At 40.0% G+C, this 25325-nt stretch overlaps 1 protein-coding gene across 3 annotated transcripts in view; it reads left to right on the top strand.

Moving 5' to 3' along the window:
* Window positions 1-24643, top strand: part of LOC118225654 (laminin subunit alpha-3-like) — a 32201-nt gene extending 7558 nt beyond the window's left edge. For 2 of the 3 annotated variants that reach the window (XM_035414418.1, XM_035414416.1), the window contains exons 10-38: window positions 977-1144; window positions 1394-1590; window positions 2024-2140; window positions 2417-2571; window positions 3755-3896; window positions 5904-6003; window positions 7768-7884; window positions 8683-8853; window positions 9412-9563; window positions 10264-10452; window positions 11040-11188; window positions 11519-11684; window positions 12302-12432; window positions 12789-12933; window positions 13406-13510; window positions 13981-14132; window positions 14681-14798; window positions 15227-15367; window positions 15572-15702; window positions 16075-16209; window positions 17971-18109; window positions 19229-19359; window positions 19530-19710; window positions 20351-20506; window positions 20830-20992; window positions 21381-21517; window positions 22047-22137; window positions 23263-23379; window positions 24166-24643. In XM_035414418.1, the coding sequence (XP_035270309.1) occupies window positions 977-1144; window positions 1394-1590; window positions 2024-2140; window positions 2417-2571; window positions 3755-3896; window positions 5904-6003; window positions 7768-7884; window positions 8683-8853; window positions 9412-9563; window positions 10264-10452; window positions 11040-11188; window positions 11519-11684; window positions 12302-12432; window positions 12789-12933; window positions 13406-13510; window positions 13981-14132; window positions 14681-14798; window positions 15227-15367; window positions 15572-15702; window positions 16075-16209; window positions 17971-18109; window positions 19229-19359; window positions 19530-19710; window positions 20351-20506; window positions 20830-20992; window positions 21381-21517; window positions 22047-22137; window positions 23263-23379; window positions 24166-24311 (4142 nt within the window). In that variant the 3' untranslated portion in view covers window positions 24312-24643. The remainder of the gene's footprint in view (window positions 1-976; window positions 1145-1393; window positions 1591-2023; window positions 2141-2416; window positions 2572-3754; window positions 3897-5903; window positions 6004-7767; window positions 7885-8682; window positions 8854-9411; window positions 9564-10263; window positions 10453-11039; window positions 11189-11518; window positions 11685-12301; window positions 12433-12788; window positions 12934-13405; window positions 13511-13980; window positions 14133-14680; window positions 14799-15226; window positions 15368-15571; window positions 15703-16074; window positions 16210-17970; window positions 18110-19228; window positions 19360-19529; window positions 19711-20350; window positions 20507-20829; window positions 20993-21380; window positions 21518-22046; window positions 22138-23262; window positions 23380-24165) is intronic. The other variant, XM_035414419.1, reaches the window with a different exon arrangement.
* The last annotated feature ends 682 nt before the right edge of the window (window positions 24644-25325 follow it).

Genomic DNA, 25325 nt, shown 5'->3' with positions numbered 1-25325 from the left:
ATTGGAACTTTCTTAAATCTGCCAGGGTTAATTCTAGCAATATAATCCTTAGCCTTAAAACAAGGAAACATTAAGACTGAAATTCTGGGATAAGGAGGAAATACAGAAAGAGATGCCGTGATTTGTTACCTTCTAAAAAAGGGGACAAGGCTGACAGGCAACTACAGGGGCACCTCCGTCCTGTTGACTACTGGGAAGACTATTTCCCATGTCCTTTCAAACCGACTCCTTACCCTATCCAAAGATATCCTCCCAGGATCTCAGTGTGGCTTCCGTCTAGGCAGATGCACAACTGACATGATCTTTGCAGAATGCCGAGCAAAGCATCCATTATACATAGCCTTCATTGATCTCACCAAAGCTTTTAACGCCCTAAACCAACAAGCTCTCTGGTTAATTCTGTCAAGAATTGAATGCACTGAGAAATATATCAGAATGTTGCAACTGCTTCATGACCACATGTCAGCTGCTGTTCTTGGTAGCAGTGGCAACGAAAGAGCCTTTTAGCGTTGAAAAGGGTGTCAGACAGCGATGCATCATTGCACCCATCCCATTTGCCATCTTCATTGCAACCATTATCTAAATCACCAGCTAAAACCTGCCACCTAGTGAGACAAGCGGCAATCAAATATAGGAAGGCCAAACCACCTTCCACCCCCAACACTACATATCCATTCCCACACTGCAGTAAAGTCTGTGGTTCCAGGATTGGCCTTATCAACCATATCAAGACCGACTTAAAGGGCCTCCCATGAGGAACATCACATTTGATTCTGAGTGATCGCCGATGATGATGATGATGATGGTGTGTGCATGCACATGTGTTGTACTTCTTGGGAATGTTCCTGCTTCTGTCTCTGTGGTGTGTGTGTGTGTGGGGGGGGGGGGCATGAGTGTGTGATATGGGGCATACTCAGCAATGAAGCACTGGATTAACTCCTTTCTAAAGCAAACACCTGCCTTCGACTCCCGCTAGACCTCCTGGAGCAACTGAAAAGGGCTAATGCCAGCAGCAGCATGGTGGACACAGAGGAGCTGTCCCGCATGGTGAGGGAAGCCCAGAAGATGGTGCAGGAGATGAAGCAGCATGATTGCTCTGCTCAGAAGGAGGCAGCTGACAGAGAGTGGGAGGAGTCAAGCAAATGTAGGGCTTTGTACCCCCCCAAAATCATTGACTTTCTTTGTCTCAACAGCACTGTTGGGACTCTCTCTCTCCTCCCTTCCTATCCCCTGTCTATCTTTCTCCCTGTCACTCACTTGATTTCAAAATCCTTTTTTTTAAAATATGAAATGCAAAATACAAATAAGAAAATAGAAGTTGTTTAACTGCTTTTTAACTGTGCATAATTATGTCATAAATGGTCACTTTCTCTGTTGACTGTTGGTATTTTAGTGTTGCGCTACATCAAAAACAACATCACCAAGCCGCTGGTCAGTAACCAGGGTGAGGTTGACAGAATTGCTGACTTGCTGAATTGGTCTATGTCCAAGCTGATGGATCTGGAGGTAGCCCTGAAAGAAGCAAATGACATCGTGGGGAGGGCAACCCTACAGAACAGCCAAAACGTTCCCATGTTGGAGGACATTCAGGTGTTTGCATTGCGTCTTATACTGGTGATGCAGTCAGCACTCCAGATATTTCCAGATGTTTCTGGAACCTCCCTTGTTTAATGCTCCTGCATTTAAATGAAATAAAATTACCAAATGGCTTGTATTTTGCAAACTTTCACTGTCTCTCCCCCACCCCTCCAACTCTACCCCTACTCGGCTCCTCATTCTGCCAAAATGTCTTCTAGACAAAGTTTGATAATTTAACACAAAGATTCAGATTAATGTCAACTAACGTCAATGCACTATTTCTTAATATTCTTTCATGTGTATACTATAGGAAAGGACAGAGGACACTAGAGTTTGGTTGGGACTAAACTTCACAAAGAATCTGACTTTTCACCTATTTGGGATGAAGCACTGTGTAAATCAAATCAGAAAGCTAACAATAATCATTTCTGTATGTCTTTCTCAGCACCGTTCAAAGGAATTGGGAGAGGTGCATAATTTGGTTACTGGGCAGATTGCAATGGCCGCGGATCAGCTGAAAGGCACAGCAGGCCTTCTGAAAATGCTGAGGGACTTAAAAATGGTAAAAAAAGAAAAAAGACAGAGACCAAAATAATGACACTGCAGACTGGTACAAAGTACAAACTTTGTAGTAATGTTGCAAACTTTCATCATTACTGAATAAGCCTAATGTATTTGTTGTAGTTTCTATTTCTTTTTTTTTTATTAAGCTCTGAACTGAATTCAGCCAAAACAGTAACTTTGGGTGGTTTTGGATTTTGTAGTGTTTAAAGAGTCAAGTGTTGATATTCTCACTACTGCACTTAAACAACATTTCCTGTCTTGTTGTTTATGAAAGGGATATGAAAGACTTGTTGCACAGTTTGATGGGGCCAGAACTGAACTCATCAAGAAGGTCAACACCATCTCCCAGGCAGCGTCCAAAGAGCCCATTGTTGTGAGGGCAGAAGAGCATGCCAAGGAGCTTGACAAGCTTGCCAGGGAATTGCAAGAGTGAGTCCACCTGCAGTCCTTCTGTTGGCTTTGAAGAGCATGCAGTAGGAATGACCAAGGCATTGATTGTCCCATCTCCATGGTTTTTCAGTGCTTCAATGGGTTTTTTTTTTTTTACATATTTCTATGTTTCAAATATTTGTTTACTTATGAAATACAATTAACATATTTCAGAGCTAATAATAATAATCTGCAAGCTAATAAAGTAGACTGAAGAGACACATGAGCTGGAGTTGGTAGTGTCTGCTAATAAATTCAGCCAATTGGCTTTATAAGATCATTTTATGTTTGATCAATTTTCTAGATAATCTACTGGTGCATTAGCTGTGCATAATATAAAATTCCTTCCACCTAGCTAATGATTTGTATAACAAAATTCTGCCTTCATTCCATCTTTAAAATTAGCCTAGCTGTCATACTATTACCTAGTAATTATTTATAACTCTCCGGATTATTTCACCTCACGTCAGTTTGAACATTTACTTACTAATTCATAACATTTACCTTGAACAAAATGTTTGTAGCAAACAACAGTTCTGTCTCATTGTTCCTTAAAAAGACTGGACTTGTTAACCTGAAGCCTACTACGTTTGTTTCCTCTCCTCACTTTTATGTTTCTTTGCTTTTAAAAGATTTTGGGAATTTTATAAAATCTTATGTTTTTGCCAGTACCAAACCTTTACAAACAAGCATCACACAAATTGACATTAAAAAAACCATCTAGCTTGGCTGGTACTGGCAACCTTATGTTGTGTTAATGGTGAATGAGAAACATGAAGGAAGGAAAATGGCACCAGAACCTTTGCTTACATAAATGGCGGCATCAATGAAAACAACCCAAAGTATTTCTATTCTCAAGTCTATCGGTGTGCGGCAGCGGAGGGTCACAGGTTCTGTTATCCTTAGTGGGTCACTGTTATGGTACTCTTCATTAAGTTTCTTAATCTCAAGGAAATTATTTTAATCACCCCTCAGTTAATAAATTGTTTTGATTTGCATGTGTCATGTCACAATGTAATGGAGGCATTTATTTTGCATTGAACCTGATGCAACAGAGAGATCACTGGCAAATTGAAGAAACCCATTTTTGTGCTGGAGAAAGTTCCACAAATTCACCAATTGGAGCAGTGTGCATACCCACCACCTGGAGCGAAAGTTCACCAGCATTTTTTTAAATTCATAGGCTCGTGAAGAACACTACCAACAGTTCAGATGTGCGGCACGCCATCAATGCCACTGGGATCTACAAGAACATCACTGATGCAGTCGCTGCGGCGAAGGAGGCAGCCAGACAGGCAAAGGAGGCAGCTGACAAAGCCCTGAGTGTAAGATATCTGAGATGTGACCATTTTTTCCCTGAACAAGTTAATTACATCTGGTCTCAGGGACCCACCCAGTGCTCTGGTATTCACTCCAAGTAACAAGCTTATCTTTCAGTAGAGCTATTTATTGATTTATATCCTTGATCTGTCTTGGCATTTCCAGTCATAGGACAGGTGAAGGGCTGGATGGCTCATCCTGTTAAGGCAGTGTTCTATTGCATGGATTGGCCCCACAACCTGACAGTGAATATGTACTGTGCCAGTGCTAACTAGGCAGCAACTATGAATCTCCACAGGGAGATGCACAGTTGGCTCTAGTCTCACCCTGGGATGGGAGGCTTTTAGCCTGCCAGAATTACAGCATGTAAAACCTGCAAACAGCATGTTACAGCAAACCCCACTGTTCAATCGGCGACCTGCATGTCTACCTGTTAAGCTGCACATGAAGTGTCTTCTTGTGACTTATGTCTGTGCAAGGCTGACTGGTGTACTGTGGTATGATGAGAAATGACGGCAACATCATATTCTTTGGAGTTGCCTATATGAGGTTAAAGTGCAAATTATCAGCTTTTAGTAAAGGGTATTTTAATACATTTTGGTTTCATACATAGCCCCCACCCTCCCCCTCCCCACTCATTTTTGAAGGGGGCCATAACATTTGGGACAAATGGATTCACATATGTTTCTGATTGGTCAGCTGTGTTCAATTGCTTCTTTAGTACACGTATAAGATAGCTTTCAGCATGTATTCTTGATTCTAGGCTTTTGAATGCCTTTGGAGTCTGTTTTTTGTGTTTGTCAACATAAGAACCAGAGTTGTGCTAATGAAAGTTAAGGAAGCCATTATGATGCTGAGAAATAAGAAATAATTTGTAAGAGACATAGGCCAAAATTTAGGCTTACCACAATCAACTGTTCGGAACATCATTAAGAAGAAAGAGCCCAGGTAAACCCAGCAATATCAAAGTGCCTTGTAGGCTAAGGAAGACCTCTGCAATTGGTCTCTGACAACACTTTTACTTTCTTTTCATTGACACAAACACACCACCAGCCTCCCAATAATTATTAGAACTATATTTCAACAGGTAGCATTCAATGGATCCAATCCAGTGTATCATTAATTTCCCTAATCTAACTGAGTAAGAGGAGCCTGAATTAATGCATCTATGTTTGGGAAGCATTGCTGTGCAATACAGTGTCATTAATTGTATTGTGGTTAGTCCATGTAAACCTGAGGTTGGCCTGTATGGTTAACTGTCACCCTGGCTGTCAGTTCAAATTCCAGCTGATATAGCCTATAGACGTGTGGGTATAGAGAACCACAGGAATTTCCTTGAATAGGGGAGTCATTTAAGCATACAAAACTTTAACTCTTTTGAAGCCAGTGAAATTTGAAAGTACTTCTGCACATCAGTGAGAGAACTGTCGAAGAAACATGTTACTTACTGCAATGCGGAATTTAGTTTTTCTGTAGTTTATTCAGTACCTGAAAGGGTAAAATCTAATCCCAGTGTAATATCTGTGCTGAAGCATAGCCTCCAGTATAGGCATCAGAAGACATTATGAGCAGTGTCACACCTATATTTTGACACCCTAATGCAGTACCAGCTAACACCAAATGTTCTCACAATTTTGCCTCCATGTATTGGCAATGTTATAACATTGACAAAACATTCAAGCAACATTGTGAGCATATATGTTTCCTGGGGTGGTGGCCAATTGTGTGTCATAAAGGGTCAAGAGTTTGCTGGTTTTCATTCCAAACATTCACGTCGACTGTTGATTTCACTAATCAGTTCCCTCCTCTCTGGTTGAAGGTGTGAAATTCACAGGTGTACTGATCTGTTGCATTGAAAACCTGCATACTCTTGGCTCTCCATGGCATGGCAAATGATCGGGTGCCACTGCACATATGAATACTGAGTGTTCTTTTCATAATGTATCATTATTGTGCAGTCTGGGCTTTTTCTTTCACTTCCTGTAAAGTGTATATTGGGATCATTTCTGCAGGATGTGAAGGGGGAAGACTTTCCCAAGAAAGCCAAGGGCCTGAAAGACCAGGCGGAAGGACTCCTGACCAAGGCCAATGATGCTCAGAATGAACATGAAAGTATGTTTATGCAAAATTATTTGATATTCCATTGATTTGATTTTTTAAAATTATTTTTTAGCAACAGTTTATGTTAAGGTCCCATTACATCACCATTTATCAATAGTAATAAATAATAATATAAATAATAAAACAAATAATCATTAACTGATATATTAATGTATTTTATTTGGCTTCTATTTCATGATGTTAAGTGCCCTGAGAATAAGAAAACATTGGACACGTTTTTAAGACAGCGGTTGAGTCAGGAGTTCAGGATGCGCCTTTACAACCACAGGTCCAAGCTTGGGCTATGCTCATTGTTGGACTATTATCACAAATCCACAAAACTGGACATAACTGCCAGGGGTAGGGTAGGTATAAGTGAAAGGTAATTTCTTTGGGTTCAGCAGCATTAGTTCCTCCAATGACATGCCAGCTGCCCACAGCCTACTAGTTGTCATCATGTGTTTCTTCTTCAGTGCTCTGCTACAGTATATGACTGTGTGGGCAATAGTCCAGTGTGGGAAATAGTCACGGCTCTGCTCTAAGACTGTGTGGGCTCTAGAGTGTAGTTGTTCCAATGACCTTGAAATTCACTTTTATACGTTGCTTTGGATAAAATTGTCTGCTAAATAAATGTAATGTAGTCATGCCTCTGCTATGGGACTGTGTGGGCTCTAGAGTGGGAGATAGTCACGGCTCTGCTATAGGACTGTGTGGGCTCTAGAGTGGGAAATAGTCATGACTCTACTATAGGACTGTGTGGGCTCTAGAGTGGGAAATAGTCACGACTCTGCTATAGGACTGCGTGGGCTCTAGAGTGGGAAATAGTCACGACTCTGCTATAGGACTGCGTGGGCTCTAGAGTGGGAAATAGTCACGACTCTGCTATAGGACTGCGTGGGCTCTAGAGTGGGAAATAGTTGTGGCTTTGCTATGAGACTGTGTGGACAATAGTCCAGCGTGGAAAATAGCCACGACTCTGCTATAGGACTGTGTGGGCACTAGAGTGGGAGATAGTCACGGCTCTGCTATAGGACTGTGTGGGCACTAGAGTGGGAGATAGTCACGGCTCTGCTATAGGACTGTGTGAACTCTAGAGTGGGAAATAGTCATGGCTCTGCTATAGGACTGTGTGGGCTCTAGAGTGGGAAATAGGCACAGGGGTGTTTGCACCAGACTGAGTGCAGTGTCTCAGGTGCAGAGCTACTGTACCTGTGTGAGGTGTGGTTGAACCAAATGAGGTTCAGGTACAACTGTCAAGAGATTCCAATAGGGATAAAAAAGAGAAAACAAAATACAGGGATGGTTGGAACCATGCATTTGAATGCTGTATTATCTGTGCTTTATCTGTAAAATCCAAAAAAGAAAGCTGATTTTTATGGTACTGACTGAAGTTTGCACCGTAAAACATGCTTCTGTCAATAAAAACAACCACTTTAACATTTCACTGAAAACTGTAAAGGTAAGTGATTCATATCAATGAGTTGCAACATAATCCCTTCTCTATGTATTTTTATTTGATTTATCTTAACCTTTATTTTACCAGGAAGTCCTCCTGAGATAAGAAAGCTGTTTTTTCAATGGAGGTGTGGCCAAGCATATCTCAGAGATATAAATGAATCATTCAGATTGGTCTTTGGCCTTAAGATTTAGGCTATGATTTCAACCAAGTGTGGAGAGTCATCTCTACACTTAAGTGCCCTGCTCTACAGTGCCCATGTGTACCTGTCCCCTCACTGTAACACTACAGTAACAGTCTCTCCTCGTTTTACGGTGCAGAGTCCGCAGATGAGCAGGCTACTCAGAGTAACCAACTGACCCAGGCCCAGAGAAAGACAGAGATGCTGCAACAAGAGCTTCTGCTAGCCCAGAACAAACTGGTCAAGATTGGAAGAGGCAAGTGTACTTATTCAGTGCAATGGAGTGGGTCTGGCGATTGATATTTCAGAATGCCTGGATCTCCTTCAACACTTCCTTTTACTGTCCTCTATGTTCTAGATATTTACCAGGTAAATGTGTGGTAAGAATGGCACATAACTGGGTAAATACTGGTAAAAAGGTAAATACTATGAAACTAAAACTGAAATACTTCCTCCACTATTACCTATTCTAACGTCTATCTTGCAATTATCAAAGGTTTAGCATGATTATAGCCTGTGTGTAATTGTGTACTCCCTAGGGAATTAGACAATGATTACATTCTAATAGAGCTGTTTTCATGAAAGTGTTATCTAAATTCCAAGGATGTACACAATTTAACTCAGGCTCTAACAACCTAAATCTCAACTACAACAGTTACTTGAATTGACAGGTAATAAAGAAGGTGTTTTTAAGTATTTCAGTTCAAGTGTCATAGTGTTTACCTTTTTTTTACCAGTGGCAATGACCCAATTATGTGATATTCTTACCATATATTTACCTGGCAAATACCTAGTACTTAGGTGACTGTAGAAGGAAGCAATTCCAAGACAACATTCAGTAATAACACATTTGAATTTATCACAACATTCAGGTTGAAAGCATTATATCAAACAGTCATCAGGTCCTTTAAGAGCAGACAATCCAGGCACGATGGTACATTTTACCTATAGAGTCATCAGTGAAACAATTAAGGCCAAACTGGCCTTTTGTCTGTGAAATGTTGTGTGTTATCATTGTCACAAGACCCTTATCCTTTGCCCTTGTTTTAATTAGATGACATTGGTGCCATCTTAGACGCCGCAAAGGCAAATGTGGCTTCTGCCAACAACAGCATCAATACCGCGACGGACAAGATTGATTCTATCAGAGATGACTTGGAGAAGATGAATGTATCTGTTCCTGATTTGAATTTTGTCAATTTTTTAGAAGATCTGAATAAAACAGGTCAGTCCAGACTTAGACATTGTCTTTACCAGCCCCACATTGGCACACACACTTTGACCCACAGCACAAACACCTCACTCGGTGTCTTAGACCTTGACCACGGCCATGCAAGGTATTGTGTTCCATACCTGGAACGATTTCTCTTTTAACCGAAAGAAGAACAGACAATCCACCCTCCTTATGCATGTCCTCATTTTGTGCTAATAGGGGGAAACAGAGAAAGATATAGGTATAGATGGGCTCACACCATAGAGAGATGGAAGATGGAACCCCCAGCCAATCAAGGGAATTTGTAAGGATTTGTAGTTGAGAGACTACGGACTTGACCATGTGATGTCCCCATGCCTTCAGTGATGTTAATGAGCACTCAGCACTAGATCATCGGAGACACCAGTAACCACCTCTAACACATTTCTTTAATTGTCTATCAGCATACTGCAGTCTATTTCCTCCATCCAAAAACATGGGATTCGATCCATGTAGGGTAGCCAAAGCGAAGTGCAGGGCGTCATGCAGAGGAAGCTACATTTTTAATCCTTTTCCTGCTCGTTTGCTCAGTCAGTAACCTGACGGCCAGCATCCCCTCGCTCCGAAGCCTACTGAACAGCACAGAGGCCGATAGCCATCTGCTGCCTCCGAAGAACAACGTTTCCCAGAGCATCAGGAGGATAAAGGAGTTGATCTGGCAGGCCAGGGACGCCGCCAACAGAGTGAGCCTCTGACACAGGACATGCAGTACATCACCTTATACTGACCCAGAACAAGAAGTACACCACATTATACTGACCCAGGACAAACTCTACATCACATTATACTGACCCAGAACAAGCAGTACATCACATTATACAGACCCAGGACAAATACTACATACTGACTCAGGACCAACACTATTTCACATTTTACTGATACAGGAGAAACATCACCACATTATTCTGATCCAGGAAAAAACAAGAGCACCATACTGACCCAGGACAAACCACACCATCTATTATTATTATACTGACCCAACAAAAACTTACAATATGTGCCATTGACGCATGACAAACAATTACGTACATCTATTATATATAGAAGGACACTGGGTTCTCCTAATCCTATGTATTTCAGCAATACACTTTTCCAGAGTATTCCTATACACAGCTGCCTTGCTACATGCTTGTTTATAAGCAAACAACAGATAGATTTGTGAAAGTCCAGTTCTCTAACCACTCCACCACTCCACTAAGTGAACCAATCTGGTTCATGATAATAATTATAGAACTACCTGTATATCTAGAGTGGTACAGATAATTATTAATTTTTGTTTTAAACTTCGTAGGCCAGCACTACTCAAATTCACCCCTGATTTTGGGGAACTGCACCTGTTAAAATAGTTTTCTGTATGTATTTCTCGCCTTTGTGTGTCCGCAGATCTCGGTCCCTGTGGACTTTTCAGGCGATGGGTTTGTGGAGCTGAGGCCCCCTTCTGACCTGGAAGACCTGAAGGCCTACACCAACCTTGCCTTTTCCCTGCAGAGACCTGTCCTCCCAACACGCATCCCCCGACAGAAACCTGCTGGCTCTGGAAACATGTTTGTGCTTTACCTCGGCAACAGAAACGTGAGTGGCCACCTCAAAAAGCCCCCAGAAATGACTTAGCAGGCATCCTTATCCAGAGAATCTTATGCAACATATGAATGTATATATGTGTGTATATGTATTTCTTATGTGTTATCCATCAAAAACTGACAGATACAGAAGTACACCAATATGACAGTGAAGATGTCAAGTGTGCTTGAACCTGTAACCTTTCAAACCCTGTTTTACTTTATTATGCTGCCACCCCTTTTATTGGTCTCAGAAACATCACAGATTTCAGGTTTTTAACAAAATATACTTTTTTATCAGTCATAGTTCAATTACTTCAATGAAAGTAGGTACATTGTTTTCTTAGTGAGTAGTATGTTGTGCGTGGCTGATTTCAGTGTGTTACACATAAGCACATATTTGAAAGCACAACAACACATTTTATGTTCATACTGTGAGTCTGGGAGAGACTTGAGCAGGTACTGTCTGGTAGTAACAATAGCGCCTATTTTTTGTTGCCAAACTCTGAGCCATAATCTGCTTAGTAACCTGTTGTAGCATTTAGCTTTCGCAGTAATGGTGGGTAATGATGACCTGACTGGCTTGTGTTTTCCTGTCAGTCGTCCAAAGACTACATTGGAATGGCCCTGAGGGACAATGTGCTGTACTGCGTTTACATGCTGGGTGGAGCCGAGCACCAGATCAAGTCCAGCTCCATCACAGAGTCCCCTGCAGAGGCGGCATTTTTCGACAGGGTGAACTTCCATAGGTGCATGAAAACCTTTTTCACAAAGCTTCGGGGGTTTTGATATCGATGGGGCTTCCTGTACTGTTTTTGAATGTTGCAAGTTATTGCATCCCTCCTTTTTAAAATCACTTATGGTCTCATGGTCAAAGGTGAAAATGTTACAAAATGTAAATATAAAGTCCTGATTTCTTGTTTGAGAAACAGATTGAAAACACTCAGGTCACAAATCAGTCCATCCAAACCTTTTTCTTCTTTTTTATTTTTTGTTCTGAATTTGAAATGAATTTAAATCCAAGCTTCAGACCTGTTGGGAAATAACCCTATCCTTAACCAATCTTTTGATCCCATCAGAATCTACCAGGATGTAGAAGTGAATCTCACAAAATCCTTCACATCATCCAACCCCCACCCTCCGCAATCCAGCAGTTCACAGGGGGATTCTACTGGAACACTTCTGGACTTGGATCCTGGAGATGTGGTCTTCTACGTCGGTGGATATCCAGATAAGATCTTCACTGTAATGAAGCTATTTCCATTATTTTTTTTTCAATAATTGTAGTAATAAAGGATTGGATGTATGTGGCACTGTTCATCTCATGATCTTAATGTGCTTTAAATCACCTAAACCACCTCTAATAGAATGTATAGCATCTACTTAGATGATGCACAATAATGAACTTTCTTCAAAATGCTCATCATAGATCAGCTGAGTCCATCAATCAATCACTCAGTCAGTCAGATCAATACAAATCATTAAATATATTTCAGATGCAAAGCCTTTAAGACATAAAGTTTTGTAGAACACTTCAGAATTCACATTTGGAAATACAATATAATTTTTGCAAATATCACTCTAATAAGACGACCTGAAATAGTACTGTACAGTTGTTCACAGAAGTTATGTGATTTAAAATGTATTTTTATAATTATTTATATTTTTATATTTATATTTTTATTTATATTTATTATTTGATTATTTATGTAATTTATGTATGTATGTATGTTTTACAATTTATGTAAGTAATGTTACTTAGTATGAGCAAACTATTTTGTTTTGTATGAAACAACAAAGCAGTCTTTTACTGTTCTGTCACCGCAGTCACCTTAAACAAGATCTTATTCTTTACCCTCCAGCCTCCAGCATCACTACGTGACCATGAGAAGTACACAGGGTGTATCGAATTCTCCACTTTCAATGATCGATTCATCAGCCTGTACAACTTTAAGAATGTCAGCAACATAAACAGAAAGCCACCTTGTGGAAGGTACAGTTTTTAATGAACAGAAGCATATAATCTCAAAAGCCTAAATGCCATTTGATGTACCTTTTGAAGAAAAACAGAAAAAAACATGGGTATTTTCATTTTGAAAAGCTTTCACATTGGACTGCTAAGCTTGTTGTGCATGTGAGTCCAGTGTGGACAGTGAAGATAAAACCTGGAGCAAAGATAAAAGCGACTGAAATCCCTAAGTTAATTGCATCTCTTGCTGTGGTGCTGCAGTTGCGCGTACCAGTTTCATTCCCACATGGACTGCAGAAGCTACACAAGCCTGAGGCAATATTACACAAACATACAAACCAAGAGTGCTGCCGAGATCCATTTCTTACTTTCTTTTACAGATATTCCCAAGGACATATCTCTAGGTACTTTGAAGGAACTGGGTATGCAAGGGGAACCATCAAAAAACAACAGGATTTATATGTATTTTTCCAACTCGTCCTTAGCCACTCAGAAAATGCAATGATATTTTACATTGGAAATGAGGTATGTCACATCCCTATATACTGTATCTTAAAAAGTACCTTCATCAGTTGTTATTGGTGCAATAAATTGTGTATTCAGGTGTGTATTCATATAAGCACACATACTTTCAATTTATATCATACAGTCTTTTTAAAATAGTAAATACACATTTGATGTGGCTGACCAACCATCAGCAGGCTGCAGGTTATCTCTCCTCTTTTTACACACAGAAAAGATGAGTTAACAAAGATAGTTTATTACTCAAGAATATTGCTGGAACAAATTACTGGAAAGAAGGTGGTACTTATATGAATAGCCACAGGGTGGTGCTAAATGAAACATGCTAGAGAAGGACTTGGTGGAATTCTACTGCAATAATGAGATCTTATATTTCATTTATTTAATAGGCACTTTACTAGCTTTGCTGCTTGAAATGCACTATTCTAAACTCACAAAAGCTATAATTAATCAGCTTTCTCTTCTTTTCAAACAGGACTCTTACTATAGTGTGATTGTGGAAAAGGGGTACATTGTATTGCGATGGAAAGTAGGTAACAATGTGATGGAACAAAAAAGTCCAGAGAAAGAGTTTCCTATGGTAAGATCACTTACTCCATTCATTTGCGATGTTTGCTCTGAACGGATTTAATTTGAACAAGGATGTCTCGTAAATCATCTTTATTACAATGATGTCTACCCTTACCAAACCCATTTCTAAAATTGACTGTGACCATACGTACCAGTCCGAAGGGGGACTTTTGTTCTAAGGGGTGTTCTGTTGTAAGGGATTGTACTGTTGTAGATGGCTGTCACAAATAGCATTCTTTCAGGCAATTGAGAATGAAGATATATTTGGGTATATTAGGTAGCTGCCTGGATTTTGGCATGGTAGTGCATTGTAATGTTGATTTTGTTACCTGTTGAGAGAGGAGATGAATAGAGACAATGAAAGTGTTGATGCAGCTAATTACGAAATAGTTTTATGATGTTATTTGACTTGAAAATCCAAAGTGATAGAGTTTCTATGTACAATGTTTGATAAATTTGCTTGGTTTACTTATTCTGCAGACTAAAAGTAAAGAGATTCAAGTTGTGCTTCTTGGCAACCAAAAGAAAATCTTGGTTCGGGTAACAGGGCGGGATGTGATCACTTCAAAATACACCCAGGGAGTGTATAATAGTTATTATATTGGAGGTCTCGCACCCTCATTGAGAGAGAGGTATGCATCTTTCCTTTCATAGTGCGCTTCAACCTCTGATACAGGCCTTCTCTAAAATAGTCAGATGTCAGAAGGTGTGGTCAAATCCAGCCTATTAGGAATATTTTCTGATCAGTATTTACACAATTTCCGGTACATGTTGGGTGCTTTCAATTATAATAGAATTGTTATGATGCTGGCCAATGATTTAGGTAATAAAAAGAAGTAAATTTAAAAAAAGACGAGAAAGCTAAAAAGTAAGTGCATCAATAAAAGTATAATCGTTGTTGCACTGCAGGTGTCAGCATACAGTATATCATACAATAAAATTAATTTCTGACCAGTACACCTAATTTCAAATGGCTCCTGGCAAGTATCCAACAGTTTGACCCTGGGACATTCTAATAAATTAATGAATCAATTAATGATAATCACTCATGATTACCTATAAGATTCTTAAAATATGATTCCACACTCCTATACTTGATCATCGTCAGTGTGTGCATTATTGGAATAAAGCTTTTCAATGGTTTGATTTCACAAAAGAATATGCATTTATTTTTATTCAGATACAACATTACTGCCACACCATTTAAAGGATGCATGACAAACATCAAGTTGGATAACATTGTTGTCAAGTTTGAGGATGAAATCGGTGTTGGTCTGGGGTGTTCCAGTGAATTCCTGGTATGTCACAGCGCACAGGAATTTAAATGGCCCTACTGTAAACAGAAATAAGAAATAAAAATAAAGTATTTGTTTTATGCTGTAATATGACCCTCCAAATTTTATATGCGTAGTGCAGTGGTGACAAATCAGTTCTATCAACAATTTATCAACAACAATATCAACTATCAGCAAATGTTTACTATCCAAAAAGTAAATATTCTCTGGAGTACTGTCAGCATTGTAACTTCGCTTTTCAGAACTAATATTGTCCCTATATGCTGTATAGTGTTGTTATCATCTCATTAGTAAATGCTGTATAATACTTTTAATCATGATACTATACTGTTGCCCATCAGTAAGTATGGAGCGCAGTGGTGCTAATAGCTCATCAGTAGGTCAGTGTTGTAGGGGGAGCCCTTTATCCGTGGCCCTCTGTTTAACCTCAGGCAGTCCGTGAGTCCACATTTGGCCTGGGTGGCTTCCTCTCTGCTCCACCGAGGGGCTTCAAGCTGACCGCTGATGTGACCGTCTCCCTGGGGTTCAGGAGCATGGAGAAGGGGGGTATTCTGCTGAAAAACAGCCAGGAGGTACATTTCTCACCGCTAAACTACCCCTCCCACCAGGCAAAATTTAAGCATTTGATTTGACAAATAAATTTGATTGTTAGTCTGTCGTATTGAAGGTGAAAGATGTGCAGTTTTGCTTTTTTTAACATTTTAAATGATCAGCGTCTATCAAAAGATGCAAATGCTGTACCTCAGTTGAAATTGTGCATATTTTTTTCCTGATAGAGCACTGACATTGAACTTTCCCTGGTTGATGGGTTTGTAGTATTCAAATTGAACAACAAGGCTTTGAAGTCAAATAGACTGTACAACGATGGTAAATGGCACTACCTGACAGTAGAAAAGCGTGGTTCAAGGTAGGAAAAAACCCTTTAATTATTCCACAGTATATTGAAGTATTTGTGTGTGTGCCTCATCCAAATCTTTGAACAAGGACGTTAAAAAGCATCAGGATATTTGAGTATTTACTCGCAAGATTATGATTTTAATAAGTTCCCATTTTGATAGTCTGGGAAAAATCTGGCCTTTTTCTGGCATTTCGTTTGTGAACTAAGCTGGCTGTTGATGAATGTGACTCAAACAGGAAAATTGCAACATTTCTATATATATGCACAGTAAAATATCCAGTGTTAATTCAACTAATTCATTTGACATTTTACTGTGTAACTATGTGAATGATTTACTTTGAGATATGATGGGTAATCAGTATTTGTCTATGCCTTCCTCAGGATAGAAATGAGGGTTGACAAAGAGGATTCGGGACAGGTGCAGCCTCTCTCCTCTTCAGTCCCTGCTAAAGGACAGGACGTCCTGCTGGGGAATGGCACCTTCCAGGGCTGCCTCACCAATCTTTACATGAGGAGGTCCTTTACCAGTTTCTACATTTTTTAGACAGCTCACTATTATATTGGATTACAAAATGAAGCACCTTTCAGAACATACTTCTAAATGTATCCACATTTATGGCATAAACAACACTTAGCTAATATTCTGCAAATAGAATAATATCATATAATAATATACAATAATAATATTCTTTTAAGATTGCTTTTAATACATTATTTTCAGAAGTGTTTTAAAACCAGAGCTGGGTGAATAAATGAAATATATGTTCAGTAAAACAAGAAAATAAAAGAATACATTTTCATATATTATTTCATAAATATACATTGTATAAGTAATTATAAGAAAGCATTATGGGGTTTCATATGGGAGCCATGTGTGAAAAACACTGGCTGAACAATAAATGAGTGCAAAATATCAAGAAGAATATAAACCAAAATATGCCAAAGTAGACTACATACACACCAGCATTCATGTTGTGCATATTGCTTATATTGAAATTAATATGAATACAATATACATGTATTGAAAGGGTAAATAGGGCGGCATAGTGGTGCAGTGGGTAGCACTGTCACCTCACAGAAAGAAGTTCGTGGGTTCGAATTTCGGCTTGGGGCCCCTCTGTGTGGAGTTTGCATGTTCTCCCCGTGTTCATGTGGGTCCGGGTACTCCGGTTTCCTCCCACAGTCCAAAGACACGCAGGAAGGCTAATCTCTAAATTGCCCATAGGTATGAGTGTGTGAGTGAATGGTGTGTGTGCCCTTTGATAGATTGGCGGTCTGTCTAAGGCAGTGGTTCTCAACCTCAGTCCTGGGGGCCCACTGTGTATGCTGGTTTTCGCTCCAACCACAGTTGCAATCTCAGTCTTTTAACAAGCTGTTCATTTTTTTTTCATGTTAAGAGGAATTATTTGCCCTCTTAAGTCACATTATGTCAGAAATTGCTATGCATGGCGTGAAGAATAATATTCCATTGTGTTATTGTGTTGCTTTTTAAGTTTAGGAAACAATCACTTAAAAAGAGGTAGCATTTTTTTAACAGATCAAATTAACGAGGGAAATTAATAGGCTCCTAATTAGGTTGCTGAACACGTGTTTAATTGCTTTAAGTGCATAATATATCCTTTAAACTAATTAGCACAGTACACATTTGACTTATCATTTTCTTTGTTTTAGAATATTTTCGTTATCTATCAAACGATTAGATTTAGTGGCCAGGTGTCCACACTTTAGGAATTAGGAACCTGTTGATTTGCCTCAGTCTTTATTTTGATTAGTTAAAAAGTTATATTTAACCTCTTTATGTAATCGTCTACAATATAGCACAATGTGAATATGGGACTTTTATTCTTCATGGCATGCATAGCTATTTCTGACACAAGGTGGTGTAAGTGGGCAAATAATCCCTCTGACATGAAAAGCACCTAATTAAGGAAAAATAATAGCTTGTTACAATTCCAGGATTGCAATTGTGGTTGGAACGAATACCAGCATACACAGTAGGCCCCCAGGACCCCCCGTGATAGTGCTCAGGATAAGCGGGTATAGATAATGGATGGATGGATGGACGGATGGTTAAATATGGACATTTACAAAGGAAGTATATCAAGTATATCATGGATGACATATAACAGTTTCTGCAAAACAAGTATTTAATCAGTGTTGCATGATCATGCAATCGTAGCTCAGAATAAATAATGAATTAAAAATAAATAAAAATGAATGAATTGAAACACTGCCAGCCCCCACACTGAAAGCCCACTCTGACTGGTCCTGTCCTAGGCCCAGTGCCCTGTACAAGCCGGAGGACTTGAGTGCCTTCAACTCCAGCGGGGATGTATTTGTGGGTTTCTGTGCACCAGAGCGCCCCTCGCAGTTCATTCTCGCCAACGGCGACCAGAAACGTGCCCGCTCTGCTCGGGTAAGTGTCATTTCTGCACAGAGAAGCTAGCCATGGTTGGGGGCACAAAGCAGCCACCAACAGTAGAAAACATGGCAGTGTTGGCACTGTCAGCACCATCAGTTATCTTTTCTTTACCCAATGAGCCCCACTGAGGTAGATAAAACAGAAAGAATCTTAATCATTTTACTGGCCAACAGTACCTTGTATGTCAAAACAATATCAGATTTTATGGTGTGTAGTAAACTTGTAAAACCACATGAAGAGGTGTAGTATTCCCGATGAACTTGTTTCTGGAGAAAGTTCTAACAGCATGAAGCACAGTGACTTAAAGCCATCTTTCCAAATTAAGAAAAAGGACAAGGATCTGTAAAAAAGTGTAGTATAATGGGTAAGGAATTGGTCTGGTGACCTAAAGGTCACAGGTTTGATTCCTAAGTAAGACACTGCTGTTATACCCATCCAGCCAAGTTAATAGCAATAATTTTGAATTAAAAATATAAGTGATCTGATAGTGTCGGCGGTGTGAACATCACAAGTATAATATGTGTAAATATTCATACACATTTATACTTGTCCATCTTGCTACAGCAAAGCAATAGGGAGTACAGAAGCTTTTCAAGTCACAGTCTATTGCTTAAATGCAGGAGAAAAAGGTGTTGCATTGACCAAGTGATCTGCACGTGTTTCTGTTGAATAAATCTGCCTAGTTCACAGTGAGCCGTGTTCACCTCTATCGCCCTTATCTGTATTGGTGACCTTGTGCAACACTAAAATGAATACTGTCTGAAATTAATACTGTTTGTAAAGTAGGTGTGTGAAAGAGCAGTCACACAACAATGAAAAACCATTGATCTTACATGTCTCCATAAGCACAAATTCACAAAGTTAGCATATACCTGTGGGAAACTGTGTGTTACAGTAATGTACTTTAGGGGTCCCCAGTCCTGGTCCTGGAGAGCCACAGGGCGTACATCATTGTCTGTCATTATCAGTTAACCAATCAGTTGTCTTGCTCGAATTTGTTACTGATTTTACAGGATCAGGGTTGGGGACACCTTAGCTTCTGTATCATCACACAAAACAGTGCTACGGTTCATAGTAGCTCTCCCTCTATGTTTATCTCTCTGCACTGGGCAGAAGAGAGAAGTTTGGCGGGGTGCCAGCACTGCTAAGTGCAGTCTTCCCTCTGCCGTCAAGCGTGCTTACCGCCTTGGAGGTCCCACCAGCCACCTGAGCTACAACATCACTCCACAGGTGCTCAATCACAGGTAGGCAGCATCTCTCTCTCTCTCTCTCTCTCTCTCTCTCTCCAACAGAAATGTACTTAAAGAAAGTACTTTGCCTCTCTGAATAAATTCCTCTGTCGTATAACATAAAGATAGCATAACACAACAAAAACATAACATAACAAAACATGTGATGTCACATTCGTCCTTAGGCATCATTTCTCACTAGCCTTCAGGACCAGGTCAGCGGAGGGGCTGTTGCTTTTTGTCGGCAGTAAACGAGGTCACTGTCACGTGGCCCTGTACATGACTAAAGGCAGAGTCAAGCTATCTGTCGGGGGGAATCGGCCAATCGTCCACAAGGAAAAGTGCAATGATGGGAAGTGGCACACGGTAAGTCATTTACATTGTTATTAAACAAAACGTAAATCACCTTACTTAGCTGAACTATGTGTGCCGTATGTATTGTGTAATGTGATGTGCCAGAACGATGCTTCAGTGAGGGAAAGCAAAGCAGAGGCATATGTGTGAGTATGTTTCACAGACCGGGCTGTGGGAGATGCTATTCTATAGCTGATATTTAGGTTTGTTAAGTATGTCCTTTAATTATATGCTGCAAACACAACATTCTGGCCATTACCATGCCAAAGCCAAAGGAAGTCATGACACAAAAATGATTAGCCATGTGCAAGAGGTTTCTGATGTAGCGTGCTATCATTAAATTCATACTGCAAGACACGGGACATGAGTCTTTCATGCCACAGCTACAGTACAAACTACATTTTAAAATATAATTCTGAACAATATTTTCCACCGGTGGTAAAATATATAAAACACAATAAAATTAATTAATTTTACAACTTTTTCTTGCTTCAAATCACTACAGATGAACTCAAATGTAATCGTGATTACGGTTTCATATTATGTCAAGTGCTTACACAGGAATACCTCGCTTAAGATAAACATAATTATGTTACAGCTGTTATGTTTCTTGCTGATGATGTAATCATCATGCTAACCTCTCTACGAACAGGTCATGTTTAGCTTAGAGATGTACACATTCCACCTGGTAGTGGATCACCGTCGTGCAATGGATGGGGTCTTATCTCGCACTAACGGCTCCTCTCTGGAGTTGCAACCACCAGTTTTCCTGGGTTCTCTGCCTCAGTCCACTTACACTGGGAGTCAGGTAAAGAGTCTTATTTCTTACATACTTTTCGCACCTAGATACCATGCATAAAAACAGACTCACAATCATAGTACATGTCCAAGCGCTATGTACATACATTTACCACACATTCAGACAGACGCACACATGCACTCACACACTTTCTGCAGGTGCATGCATCTAACTCTGTAGCACTTGGCTCTCATACACCATGGTGATTTCAGAAATCCAGTGTACGTATCAGAATTTATTAGCTTCCCACCAAGATATGCTTCTTTGTGGATTTTATTGTACACAGCAGACTGATGACAGCAAAAGACTCATAGTTGTGTTTATTCCTGCAGATGCTTTTCCCTAGGGACAGTGTGGTGGGGTGCATTCGAAATTTTAAGATGAACAGCCAGTGGATTGAGGAGCTCCCAGCCAATCACGGAGCCCCCCTATGTTTTGATGGAAATACAGAGAGAGGCACCTATTTCTCGGGAAATGGGGCATATGCTGCTTTAGGTTGTAAATATTTCCAATTTAAACCAATTTTCCTCATGTTAAGTGCCACATCACTGTTAAATTAAGACAGCAGGAACCCTACATGCACGACATCTGAAATAAACCCCTGGTCCACAGCAATAGGGAAATTCGCTTTTTACCAGAAGGTCTAGAAATTCAAAAATGCTGTTGTATCTATGAGTGAGATTCTTAACCTGAATTGTTTAGTCAAATACCCAGCTAAATAAATGGACAACGTAAAAAAAAAAAAAAAGTTGTACACCTTTTTTAATTGACAAAGTGTATTGCAATAATCGCACAAATTATGATTATCCATTTAAAATTTGATTGCAAAGAATACAAATGAATTTTTAAAAATCAATTTTGTGATAGTGTTTCTGTTTTTCAGACTGCCCAAACTCCATTTTTATGGGTGTTGATTTTCACCTGGAGTTTGAGGTTCGTCCCAGAAACCTGACAGGCATCCTCCTTCACATCAGGGATCAGCATCACCCCCGCCTTGCTTTGTTCATGAAGAAAGGGGAGGTGAGTCCAGGACTTGGCTTCTCTGAAGCATGACGTCATTGGTAACCCCTCCTTTGTTGACACCTAATTGCAGGACGAGCATTACCTGCTGTCCACTTCTTGCACATATAACAACAAATGACTTGTGCACTGATTGAGCGGATGAATCAACTGCTGCTGTTTATTGCATATGCTCTCTCAGTTCAAAGCATGGCTGTCACTAGTTTTCCACATGGGAGGAAAGCAAACCAAGACCACTGGCTCAAATCAACGTTCTTATGATTAATCCTGCTGTGTATTGAAGGAATACTGAGCCTCTTAGAGGAATACTGATCCTCTTAGAAAGGCTTAAGCCTTTTGTTCTGCCCTAAATATTGTATCCATCTCTGTTCATATCCACAAATGACTGGGGCTGCATCCATACCTACCTCCCCCACCATGCTGATGGTCACCATTGACAAAACGAATCATGACTGACTCACTACTCTTGCCCAAAACGCTATGGTACCCACCAGCACCACTGATGCCAGTATGTCCTTTTCTCTTGTAGGTTGTGCTCCAGGTGAGTGGTGCAGCAGGTGAATCCAACGTGTCTGTGACACAGGATGGCCTGTGTGACGCCCTGTTCCACCGTGTGACAGGTACAGTGCAGCTCAGCCACCTTGCTCTGCTCCCCAGTGTGTCCTTAACTTCTACAGCTAATCTACAATAGTTAACAGGTTTTAGTTTATAAACAAGTCATGCATTGCATTTGAGTCTGAGCTAGCTGCTGCTACTTTTTTTTTTTACCTTTACTTGACTTTGCTGATCTGTTGTATATTAATACATCAGCTCAGTGTTTTTATGTTAGATACTGTTCATCATAGAGCTTTGAGATTTGTTTCAAGCTGTAAAGCCCTTACTCACCATTGCACACTGTGTTCCAGGGCTGGTTAGCCATCACTGTTCATGTGGGAGCTCAGCCACTGGAACCTATTTAGATTATTCTGGGAGAGCTTTCTTATTATTTATATATCTACTTTACTCATAAACTTGAAGGAGAACATAGCCTGAGGTCCCAAGGTCCCCTTCTGCCAACTGTCCCCAAAGCTTGGATGGAGATGGACAAGAAAGCTTTTATGATCTCTGCCCCTCCCCCCACCCCACCCCCCTGCATGGAATAGCCTGCAGAAAGATTTGAAGCTTAAGGCACTAATTCTTCTCAGTGAGTTCAAATCAGTTATTAGGGCAATGGTAGCAAATTCAATAGGAAATTATCATTGCTTTTGATTGTACTTTTGTTCCTGTTTTTCTCTTGCTCTCTCACACCTTCTCTCATGTGCTTACTTGCACACTTGCTTCAAATATATAATATGTTTTATTTCACGTTTTATATCATCTGAAATTTTGTGTGGCAGCCTTCTTGTTCAGGTCTCCCTTATAAAAGATATTGTGGATTTCAGCAGTTAATACATAATGTGCCAAATGTCTCATAACAAAATTAAAACCAAGAGACAGTGTTCAGTCTTACTAAGCATTTACAGCACAACCTTCTGAAAGGCCTCGAGTTCTTTTGCTTTGCGACACCGATACATTCTCCCTAGGGTTCATTTACAGATTATTACAGTACAACCATTTTCAGAAAAAGAAATGTTTAAATAAATTTCATTTATGCACCCATATTAAGTGACAAATGCATGGCAAGCCACCCAGAATTCCATAATATGTTTTCAGAGAACAGCCCATAAGGTCTTCTCAGATCTAAATGCACTGTATGATTTTTTAAGTTTCCAGAAAGAAGACTGGGGTTCAGCTCACAGTGGACCAGAAATCTGGGAGCACAAGAGTTTCCTCCTTCTCTGGCACAACCAATGAATGTCATCTCTATGCCGGTGGTGTTCCAGGTATTGTCACACATCTCCAGATCATTTTCTGGCCAGAGGTGGATTACCAAAAGGTCAGAAAGTAAAAGCCCTGCTATGTGTTTCTCCCATGAACTCAGCCAGCTGATTTCACTCATTAGTTCTACCGCCTGGCTGAAGAATTGCGCTCAGTAGTAAATCCTGATGCTTGGAGCAAAATACTGGGGAGGACTTACTTTATGAACCTGGATTTTCCACGTCTGCTTCTGGCAAATTGGTTTGTTTCTGGAAGGCTATGATAAGCTTTAAGGCACTGCATATACAGATTGCACAAATACAGATCTGAGATATACAGTAAGAAGCCATAGACCATTCACTGTGAATTAGTGATGGACCGTCACTGTTACAGTGCTTAAATGACCTTGGCTAAGAGATCATTGAGCTGTTAGAATGAGCCACTTGTCATTTCAACACACTTCCAGACTCTCTCTAAGAGACATTTACTGCATGAAAAGGCTATAGCCCTGAAGCAAACGTGAAGTGGCAAACTGTCCGTGATTACAATGAATAATTATAATTCTCAAAATAAATGGTATTGTTATTTACTGGCAGATTGCCACATACTCTGTAACACCCTGGGAACGAGATGCAGCAGTTCAGGGTTTTCACCATAATTTTTTACATGGAGAGAGTGCGCCCAGAGAAACCATTTCAATGCCACACAGTTGAAAATAAATAAAATTTTGTGCCTTATTCTGGGAGATACAGGTTAACTTTCATGTAAAAACACAAAACGTGCTTTTAAAATACTTGTATCCCCTTGTCCAGACACCCTGCAATACCACAAACTTCCAGTCAAGTCGTCTTTTATTGGCTGCATACGCAACCTGCGGATAAACGGGAAGTCCATCTCCCTTGGTGAAACATCTCAAGTGTTCGGCCCAGTAAATCTCCAAGAGTGTCCTTCAAGCTGAGGACAGCACTGAACACTGATGGAACACTGAATACTGATGGATCACTGTGCACCAATGGAACAATGACATCATATTGACAGCTGACAGAACATTGGTCACTAACGCTGACACAACGATCGCTGGGAAGAAGTGGTGGGCGGTCACACATGGTATCCTTCTCACTCAAGTGATGGGACAAGCTTACACTTGTAATAAAACATTTCTAATTGTTGAATAAAGAATAGAAATTATGGAAAAAGTTGTTTTAAAGTGTCTTGAATAATTCTCTATGAAAAAAAAGGAAAATACCATTTTATGCCTAGGAATATTTCTTATTTCTTCTTTAAACGTCACATAAAACTATATGCAAATGAATACAGTATGTTAAAAATTGCATATGCAACAGGCTCCTGAGCATAGACTTGGTGTCATCGGATTTAATGTGGTATACTGGTTATGCATTTATTCGGCAGAAGCTCCTGGTTCACAGCATAAGAAAAACAAAACTGAAATGGAACATTTCATTTTTTAAATTAACATCATCACGAGTGACTTATGCAATCACATGCAAAAACCTCACCCTCAGCCATTTCATTTTCATTTGGCAGCGCCTCAAATTATGACATCATAAATATCTACAAGGAAAAGCTGGGTCTTACATTACTGCAAGAGGCCTGTTCGAATAGGATTAGAATCAGAATCAGTCAATGCTTGACTGATTTATAAAAGTTTTATTGAGTATCTTAGGTGCATATGTAACGAGGCTGTGTTGGACTGTTTTTACTGTGTAAATATACATAGTTTAGTGTGGTCATATGACACTATGCAACCTATGTATACGGCAGACATGCTTATCGGGAGCTGGTGATGACGTTACTCTAAAATGCCAGGCCGTATGCTGGCTGCTTCCCCCCGCATTCATTGATTGATTGATGTTTCCCCTTGATTGATGAATTGATCATCTTCTGTTTCGTGTCCCGGACGAGGGGTGGGTCCGATACCCAGCCGCTATCCATCAGGCCAATTACAAGGGCA

This window comes from Anguilla anguilla, chromosome 4 (genome assembly GCF_013347855.1).
Source record: "Anguilla anguilla isolate fAngAng1 chromosome 4, fAngAng1.pri, whole genome shotgun sequence".
NCBI classification, from domain to species: Eukaryota; Metazoa; Chordata; class Actinopteri; order Anguilliformes; family Anguillidae; genus Anguilla; species Anguilla anguilla.
Note: the sequence above shows the minus strand (reverse complement) of the source record. Positions and strands in the feature narration are given on the sequence as shown.